Source organism: Ixodes scapularis, unplaced genomic scaffold (genome assembly GCF_016920785.2).
Source record: "Ixodes scapularis isolate PalLabHiFi unplaced genomic scaffold, ASM1692078v2 PGA_scaffold12__126_contigs__length_90152505, whole genome shotgun sequence".
Classification (NCBI taxonomy): domain Eukaryota; kingdom Metazoa; phylum Arthropoda; class Arachnida; order Ixodida; family Ixodidae; genus Ixodes; species Ixodes scapularis.
In genome coordinates this window covers 72,872,227-72,881,789 of record NW_024609838.1, presented here as the reverse complement: position 1 = coordinate 72,881,789, position 9,563 = coordinate 72,872,227, and the positions used below count along the sequence as shown (strand labels likewise).

General features: G+C 47.0%; 2 protein-coding genes across 2 annotated transcripts; one reads left to right on the top strand and one right to left on the bottom strand.

Annotated features, from left to right (window-relative positions):
• The first annotated feature begins 3,959 nt into the window (after positions 1-3,959).
• On the top strand, positions 3,960-5,443 carry LOC120842153 (putative nuclease HARBI1). The gene is made up of 3 exons (XM_040213182.1): positions 3,960-3,972; positions 4,121-4,679; positions 5,089-5,443. Exons 1-3 carry the CDS (start codon positions 3,960-3,962, stop codon positions 5,441-5,443), a joined length of 927 nt encoding a protein of 308 aa, XP_040069116.1.
• Positions 5,444-5,769: 326 nt separating this feature from the next.
• On the bottom strand, positions 5,770-7,084 carry LOC120842152. Its single transcript, XM_040213181.3, has 3 exons — positions 6,814-7,084; positions 6,118-6,323; positions 5,770-5,889 (listed from the first exon to the last, which is right to left on the bottom strand). The coding sequence occupies exons 1-3, from the start codon at positions 6,995-6,997 to the stop codon at positions 5,770-5,772; spliced, it is 510 nt and encodes a 169-aa protein (XP_040069115.1). The 5' UTR covers positions 6,998-7,084.
• Positions 7,085-9,563: the final 2,479 nt, after the last annotated feature.

The following is a 9,563-nucleotide window of genomic DNA, read 5'->3' as shown; positions in this document are numbered from 1 at the left end:
TGACGACTTACCGTTCACACTCCTGACGGATGTTAGCGAATCCTTCATGTTCGTGGCTCGCAGTTATCGGTACCCCATCGGAGTGACTTCAACATATATATTTTTGAGCTTCGCAGCTCTAAAGATGCCCGGTAAATGTCGTCCAGCTTGGGAAGAAACTAATCCTTTTTGTTGGAGTTTGACTATCGTATGATGGCAGCTCGTTTCCGGTCTGTTTTGTCTATACTCTGTTTCACCGTAATTTGGCAACCCTCAGTCAGAGCTGCTGTGAGGGAATCACAGTCGCGGAGCAAAGCACGTGACAGCTACTTTTAAGAGCAGTACTATGGCGCCTGCAGCGCGTCTCCGACTGGTGTGTTTAGCGTCTTATGCTGGCCATACATCAAAAGTGGTCCCGAAGTGCAACAAATGACGTCACAGAAGACGGAGTGTCACGCTGTTGCATCTCGCGATCCTGGCAATTCATCGTAGAAATGCTGGCGAAAACCACGAGGGAACACAAGTGTCGCTGTCGTCCTGGCGTCCCAACAAAAGCAGTTATACAATTTCGACGTTTTTGTAATTCGGTAATTTAAATTACTGTATACAATTTTTAAGAAAGTAAAGACATCATAACCAAATAGGAACTTCCGTGCTAAAACATGCAGTGCGAAGTGAAGACAACTACCATCTTTTTTTTTTTTTTTTTTCTTGATGTCCACAAAAGTTGTTTTTTTTTCGCACATTATGTGATGTCCTCTAACACGAAAGTACCGACGTAAAAGCGCTGTAGAGACGATATAAAAACAAAAATTTAAGTGAATTGAGCTTTGTAGTGGAACGAAAAAAAATAAATAATTAACGACTTTTTACGGTAAACACTTCACCTCTAAGTAGAACTTCAAAAAAGTGACGGTTACGCGCTTTCATGCCCTTTTCAACAAAGTTGGGAGAACGATACTGGAAGCCACGACTCGAGCCACAATAGTTTTGCGAAATCAAGGTTTCGCTGAAATGGATAACTCTCACGTACAGTTCGACGCGCAATACCTTTGCCGTATTGACTCGCGAGAGATGCCCCCAACACGGCTGAGTATGGCGGTGCTCCAGACCTAACATCTAAATTTTGTTGCCTTACCTGTTACTATTTCGCGCCCATTTTGAGCCATATCAAAATGAAAGCGCATGATGAAATAAAAATGACACTCGTTTTCCGCTCGATGGAAATTTCACGCCAGCTCGCTGTCTTGCTGGTACCTTGAGCGTTTCCCAGCGATGCGGAGTTAAAAAAAAAAAAAAAAACACGTACGATGGCATCCTTTGCACACTCATTACTTCTATAACACTGAGCCACCTCGTATCCTTTTGTTTCTCTTTCATGGTACTAATTTCTTTCTGCGCATTACGGCTGTTACGACGCTAAGTCTGTCTGCCCTTCGAATTTGAACTTAGGATCAGATCAGGGACGAACCAGTTTAAATCAGGAAAATATAATTAACACTGTAGCAAAGTAAATCTATCATATCGATCGGAAATACGATTTGGCACATTCGATCTCAACACATATTGTGCACAGCGAATGCAATAGCGAGTCAGCGTGCAAAACGCCGCCACACTGAGCTACCATAACATCTCAGCGATTTTTGCATAGCACCGAGCACGGAAAAGAGAAAACAGTTATTCATTCACATAAACGAAGCAAATTTATTTGAAGCCCGGACACTCGGTACGTCCAATCTAGCTAAGGTTATCAATAGACTCGACCATGTCATTTGTCGAAACAGATAAAAGACGTTGGCAAAAATGATTAGACTGAATAAGTGAATCTAACGCACGTATTTTATCAACCGACGGTCGCGCGCCTTCAATACCCTTTCCGATTGTCATTGCGCACCTTGGACACACATTGGGGAGCAATGCATATTTACTTCGCCACCCGAGGTCTCCATTGAACGTGTGGTGCTGACCCAAATAAAATGCTAACCTGACTCTCAATCGCTCACCGCAAAGGACGATTTCGAACAGGCGGTACTGTAGGTCACTTGAGATAGAAAAAAAAAGAAAAACAAGCTATAGAAACGAGCGTCGTAAAAAAGGGGACCGGCATTTTTATTCCTACCTCCGAACAGAAACGAGTGCCATCTGCTTCACACAGCGAAGAGGCCGACTCGGCCACCGCGCGTACATACCAAGCGCGCGCGAGGGAGGGAGAAACTTCCTCCGCCAGGAGAACACGGCACATTTCGGGATCTATTTCACGCAGCGGATAACGCGGGCCTTTTCACACCTCGATACTGGCGCCATCTAGAAGTTGCGCGTTCAACCACGTTTCGAGCTGCGCGCCATCTGGTGGCTGAAACGGACGAATAAATAGAGGTACCGCGCCTTCTTAAGAGAGAGAGAGAGAAAAGAAAGAAAAAAAAGTGTTTGCTTGTACGTCACTCGACTGGCGTGTTGAAAGTGGCGACCTTCTCCCGGTCCTTGGAGCTCTTCGGTGTCCTTGTATAGACATTTTCCACAGGGGCGCCGCCATCTTGAATTGTCGTCACTTCCAGTATGGGCGGCGACAAAATATTAAAACGTTTCAACCTGTAACTAGCAAAAAAATAGAGGGGAGCCAAAACGAGAATGTGTGACGGTTAGGCTTATATCCTAAATGTCTTCTTTTGGCGTGGCGACGGCAAAACAATGTTTTCGCCCATACTGGAAGTGACGACAATTCAAGATGGTGGCACCCTTGTGGAAAAGGTCTATAGACCGTTTTACTGAAAGAGGGCGAGAGAGAAAAGGGGAAAGGGCTACCGGCGCTTTCCCCCTTTCTGGTTGTGTAGAAAGAGTGAAAGACCCGGATGAGAGGCTTGGCCGGTGTTCGGTGTCGGCTGTGCCCCAACTTCGTTCGCGCTTTCTTTTCTGTTTTAAACTCGCAAACTTAATTAGAGCCACGGGCTTCGATGACAACAGTCCCCCGGTCATCGGGACACCATTGCTCGGTCATAGGGTGCACGAATAACGACAGAAATCGTCGAATACTGCCCAAGGATCAATGTAGCTTGCAAGAAATCTGGCAAGGCGAGAGCGGCTGCAATGTCTTTAAGCACCATCGCTTTTCACATGACCCCGGTCTTGGCGGTAGTGGATTGCGTCCGTAAAGCGGTGTTCAGACGGGGGATGCCTTCGGGGAGGGATGTGCGTGACGCACGCGGCCGGGAGAACTCCCTCCTCAGCTCCACCCTTCACACGAACGGCGGGACCGGCGGGGGAGACGGGAGGGATATCAGTGTTACCAGACGAATTTAGCGGTCGCACTCTCGACAGCAAGGCTCGGCGCACGTGGATCGTCGGGCGGGCGCGCCGCGGTCGAGAGTAGGAAAATGGAGGCGTACTTGAAACGACGCTACGCTGTTATGGCAGCAGCGCTGATAGAGACGGAAGACGACGAAGTTCTTCCAGCGAAAAAAAGGTGCTGGGTGAAAGAATGGATGCAGCACAAAGAACGCGGAATTCAAAACCAATTGTACGACGAGCTGCTCGAAAACGACGCCGATGAGTATCGACGACTTCTTCGCCTGCCTTACGACGTCTTCCTCGAACTTCTGTCCCGCATCCGTCAGCGGATTGAGAAACAAGATACAAATATAAGGCGCCCCGTGAGCGCGAAGACTCGTCTTCAATTGACTCTGCGCTACTTGGCATCTGGTGGGTACCCATTTATCATAAACAATAACCGATTTCGTTAATGCTGTTGCGACTGTTCTGTGAAGGCGCTGGCCACCGACGCATTTTAACGGAACCGTCACGTAGAAATCTACAAAGCTACTACATGTTTATTTTCGTCCATCTGTTCGTTTTGTGTGTTCTTACTACTACATAGCCTGTTTGTTTACCTTATTTCGTATGTCCGGCAGCCCGTCTTAAAATAATGAAATATGTCCGCTTAAATTCTTGCACACGGTCGAGCGACTTACTAAGAGGTCGTCAGGATGTCGTATTCTGGTGTTTGACGGCGTGTCAGTCAAGTTCTTGATGCTGGAAGGCTTTTGGTTAACCAGTGCACTTACGCTAACAAAGCACTGCTGTGTCCGCAAAAAGGATGAAAATGTATCGCTAAAATAATTTGGACTCGCGTTTCTTTCTTTTCTAGGGGAATCCCAGTACTCGCTGAGCCGACAATTTCGCGTCGGCCACAGCACTGTGAACGGAATCATCCACAGCACGTGTGCCGCCATTTACGATGTACTGAAGGGTGACATGCTGGTAGCACCAAACTGTGAGCAGGCCTGGTTGGACTTGGCTCAGCACTTCAACAATCGGTGGCAGTTTCCAAACTGCGTGGGCGGCATTGATGGAAAACACGTCGTCATTGTAAGACCTGCGAAGTCAGGAACACTGTACTACAACTACAAAAAAACGTACAGTGTTATCCTTTTTGCACTTGTCGACGCCGACTGCAAGTTTGCGTATATTGATGTCGGGACGCCCGGCTCCAAGGGAGATGGTGCGATCTGGCAGACCACCCCCCTGCAGAAAGCAATCACGGAAAAGAGATCGGGGCTACCTGACATGATTAGCATGAACGCCTCATCTACCCTCCAGCTTCCCCCTGTGATCGTGGGTGATGACGCATTCCCACTATCCCCGAACCTCATGAAGCCATTTGGTGGGAGCGACCTTTCAAAGGCACAAAAAATTTTCAATTATCGGTGAGTCCCACTATAACACCAACCTTTAACTCGCCCCTGTTGACAATCGCCCAGAGAATCTTGGTGTACATTGTGAAATTTGTGGTCACTAAACGTAATTTGTCTTGACCACATTCCTTCAAGTCCCTGTGGAAGATGAAGCCAAGGGAATGAAAGTACTGTATTTTCCGGTGTATAAAACTTTTTCCCCACAATTTTCGATGGTGCGTCTTATATACTAATAGTTACTTAGAAACTCGCGAAAAAAAAGGGGGGGGGGGGGGGTGCGCCTTATACACCGGAAAATATGGTAGTTGTGCCTGTCTTCTTTTCTTCCTGGTCTTGATCCCGTAAGCATTTGTAGTGCACAACTATTATATGTAGAGATGATTTTCAATGCAACTTATTGCTTTACTAAATATTTTTTCAGGTTGTCCAGGGCACGTCGTGTGGCAGAGAACGCATTCGGTATATTGGCGCACAGATTTCGCTTCCTCTTAACTACTGTGCACGCTACACCGGAGAGGGTGAGCACAATGGTGAAAGCAGCATGTGTCTTGCACAATCTCTTGAAGAGACGCCAGGTCGAACAACCCGAGACAAGCAAAGGAACCGCTCCCGAGAAAACTTTTTTCGGCCTGGAGTCTTCGAAATCTCGAGCTGGAGCTCTTGCTGCAGCAGTGCGAGAAAGGCTCTGCGAATATTTCAGTAGAGAAGGTGCCGTGCCTTGGCAGGACAAACTCGCTGGCATTGACATTAGCCACCTTAGGAGGAATGTGACATAGTGCGAGACTACCATGTTGAATGCTGTGTTTTGCAAATGTGTGGAATTTCGGGTGCTCTAAAGGTACAATATCGATAGTGATTCTTTTATTTTGTGCTCAGATTACACAAACGCGTCACTCATCAAGATGGGAAACTATTAGTTGCATCATTTGTGCCTCGCACTTCGCCCGCTTCAACATCGGCATTTGCCTCAAGTATTGGGCAACTACGGACCCAAATCCCGCACAGTCGTCCGGGGCTGGTTCCTCCAGGCATCGGGCCATCCTCTCTAACGTTGCTGTGCGCTGCTCAAGCAGGGACAGCGTTTCCGAGTCATTTTTTCTCTTCAATGACCGGACGGCACTTGCGTCCCCTTGGGAGGGTGGAGAACATGGCTCGACCGAAGTGCTGGGGGTTGAAACGTCGCTGCCTCCTGCAGAACCCTCGCAGTCCTGTAATTATACGACTGCAATCAGTAGAAACAGTGGTTCGTTCGAATAAAGGAAAGCGTGTAACAACACACTGTTCTTCAAAAACATGTTCAACTACATCTCATTATCTTTATTATTTTGCTTTTGTTTGTTGTCATATATTAACTTGCCTTTAAAATGTACATGTTTGCATTTCCCTCGTTTATGCGTTACTATCCCAATGAATGAATGCAGGGATGTCTAAGAAATAAAGCTCCACTCACCTCTTCTATGGTTTCTCCATAGTTGTCGCTGCATGTACGCTTCCCTGGATTTACATCGCTGGCATCCAGGAAGAGCATTGCCCTATAGAACTTCCACTTCCCAATATAAACGTCGTCTGATGGTTGGCCGCTTTTTGTTTGGAGGATCTTTTTTTTCTCCTCCCTGAAGGTTCGCCGCTTGTTCTTCAGCAGTAGCTTGAGGCTATCTGTGCGGAAAAAAAAAAATAAAAGAACAAACTTCTGCTTGAGAACTTGCCAAGACAACCTGAGCCTCACAAACAAAGCTAGTGTGACAAATATGACAACTGTGTACAAAGTGAGACAAGCCACGTTGCATGAAAGCTGGCAAATTACATTCTGACTGATCTCTAGCACAATCGTTGAACGTGCTATTGAAATATTGTTGATTTATCATTAAAAACACATGGCCAGGTGTGCTATATTATGCCGTTCATTAAATATGTTTTTCTTTTACTCTGTGTGCCACGAAATTAATCGGTTCTAAAATTTAATTCCAACGTATGAACTCAATTCAGAATTAGCGCGTGTGATTGGTTTGCAGGAACTCTTCCCTGTAGCGAGTCGTAAGGGATCGCGACATTCCCAGGGATCATTTCGACGCAGAATACGTTTCACAAATCGAGCACAACGATGCACATATTCATTCAGTAAACAAAGCAAAAAAAGTCCGCTCACCTGCACTGTACGGCCCGAACTGGGGAAAACGCTCCATCATTTCCATACCGATATGTTCCCATACTGATGTCTTGAGGTTTGTCTTGCTGTAATCAGCGCTGCCGGTATCCCAAAGACACGGGTACTGCTCAACGAGCGAAAGAAGATGAAAAGTTGCCTCATCACTGATCATTAATCGCGCCATCGTCCGAGAGATCGTTGAAAAAATGTTTGGTGTTCTACGCCAGAGCAGCGGCACAACAACGAGGCGATCGCGATGCCACCGCCGGCAACAGGCGAAGCACAATCTGTTAAGTTGCCAGGCAGGCGAAAAAGTACCGTCAACAGCGCAGAAATCCCCCGCCAAGGCGGGGACCGTTTGTCCAGCCCGAGCAAAACCTCCCCCATCCCTCGGCGAGGGCTGCATCACCGCGCCTCCGCGCGAAAGCGTGACGTTTCTGTCACGTGATACGCAGCGCGGGGAGCAAAGGGAGGGATTTCTCGCTCGTGTGAATACCGCTTAAACCGAAAAGACGTTTCCTAAACGCCATCCTCTCGACTGTGCACGGAACATCTTGTGAATGGAGCGCGCACCGAACACTGTACCGCCGATGCACATCGGGTACGCTCGCAAAATGCGTGCCAGTTTTCTCGTGATAATTGCTGTTTCAGCTTGTAAAATTTCGTAACTGAATTTATCTTAATATTGATAATTTGCAGTGGTGACTGACTCGATTTCATCATTTACAACACTTAGTTGAAGGCTTATTTCCGTCGCCGGGTGAGGCTAGAAATTGTTGAAAAGGTAGTTGAAAAGGTAGTTGAAAAGGTTTTCCTGAATCGCGATCTCCTGCGCGATACCAGAGAGCCGGCAAAAGCGCTCCTTGGAGTGCCGCTGGTGGGTTGTTTGGGTTGTTTCCGTTGATTGGGCGCTTTGAAGCGCTGGATAGTCGCTGCAGAGTATGTCTCGTGTGTTGCGATCTGCGTCTTCGAGCCCAGTGTGCACGTTTCTTTGTTCGAGTCGTGGCATCCGCCAGTGCGGCGACGGGGGTAGCAGCCGCAGCGAACGTGTCAGTGATAGAAATTGGAGGTTAGTACTCAAAATATTGCATCAAATAGTAAAATAATTCGTGACTGCTTTGAGGCTTTCTGCGGTTCGATATAAGCACATCTAGAACGTCTTCGTCGTTCATCCACAAGGAAATATAAGAACACGGACACGCAAGATAAAAGCAGCGCAGCAAAACGATCTGTAGCAGCTCCGGGTGTTTACAAAAGTTAATTGAGGTTCCCGTTTCGTGTATCGCTTGTTCATTACTAAAAACGGCTACGTTGAAATAGGCCTATTGCTAGTAAAAGTTTATGAATGGTTCATCATTTCCAGTCATACGGAAAGCGGTGGAGCTTCAAAACATTGCAGCCGCACTTGCCTTGCTAGATTTCTTGCAACCTACATAGGTCCTTGGGCAGTATTCGACGCTTTCTGTCGTTATTCGTGCACCCTATGACCGAGCAATGGTGTCCCGATGACCGGGGGACTGTTGCCATCGAAGCCCGTGGCTCTAATTAAGTTTGCGAGTTTAAAACAGAAAAGAAAGTGCGCACGAAGTTGGGGCACAGCAGACACCCAACACCGGCCAAGGCTCTCATCCGGGACTTTCACTCTTTCTACACAACCAGAAAGGGGGAAAGCGCCGGTCGCCCTTTCCCCTTTTCTCTCTCGCTCTCAAAATGGCGCTACCCACGATAAAACGGTCTATAGTGGTAAAGTGAACTAGAGGAGGGGTAGTGAGGTCAGAGCGCGCTGACGGCGGCCGCACTTCGTGTCGACGGCACGAGAGGGCGTCGCGAATGCATGGGCTGGATGAAGCGGGTGGCCAGGGCGGCTCGCATTGCATTTGCTGCGCGACTAAACACTCTTTGTTGGAGCGTTTCGGCTCGAAATGTTTTTCGTTTTAGGTCTGAACCCCATAAAATAAATACGCGACACAAAATTGACGCAATTCGTCCGGCCGTGTTCGCTTTAATGCGCGGAGTACGAAGCAGAAATGCGCGACGTGGAAGGCGAACACCGCCAGTTCAATTTCCCGGGCGAAGTTTCAAAACAAAAATGTTCGTGCAATTTTTTTTTTTTTTTTTTTTAATGGAGGGTGGGTTTTTACGAGTCTCTCATTAGAAATAGGGTGAAGCTATTTAATGGTCAAGAAGTCCTTCACTCGCGCGCATAAATGGCTAGTTGTAGTATTTACGAGACAGGATTATATTGATGTTTCCTAGACATTTAAACAACCACGGCTCAAGCCTCAAAAATGGCATGCAATTGTTAACAGGGCATTCCTTTTATACCTAGTATTGAAACCGTGCATAGCTAGCCCCAAGGTTTAATCTCCTTTATTGATTCACCATCATGTGTCTCGTTAAGCCAATTCCAAAGAAACCTTTTGGGTAAATACTACTGGGCAAAAGGAATTCGTGGGACAGCAAATCCTGTTATTTATACATGAATACACTTTTTATTGGTTAAATTCAGCAAAAACACAATACTGTAAACGACGTATTTTTCGCAGGCTCAATATTTCGCGATTTAGGTCGAAGCTGAAGTTTCAAAATAATTCGCGGGTTCTGATTTTCGTGACGCGGGGGGATCTCACTAAAGGTTCCAATGTGTTTACATTTTACCGGAATTGTTCGCGGGACCTATTTTTCGCCGGCACGGCACCTCCACGGAGACGATAGGAGACGACGTCTCGGAGATCGAAGAACCTCCGGTT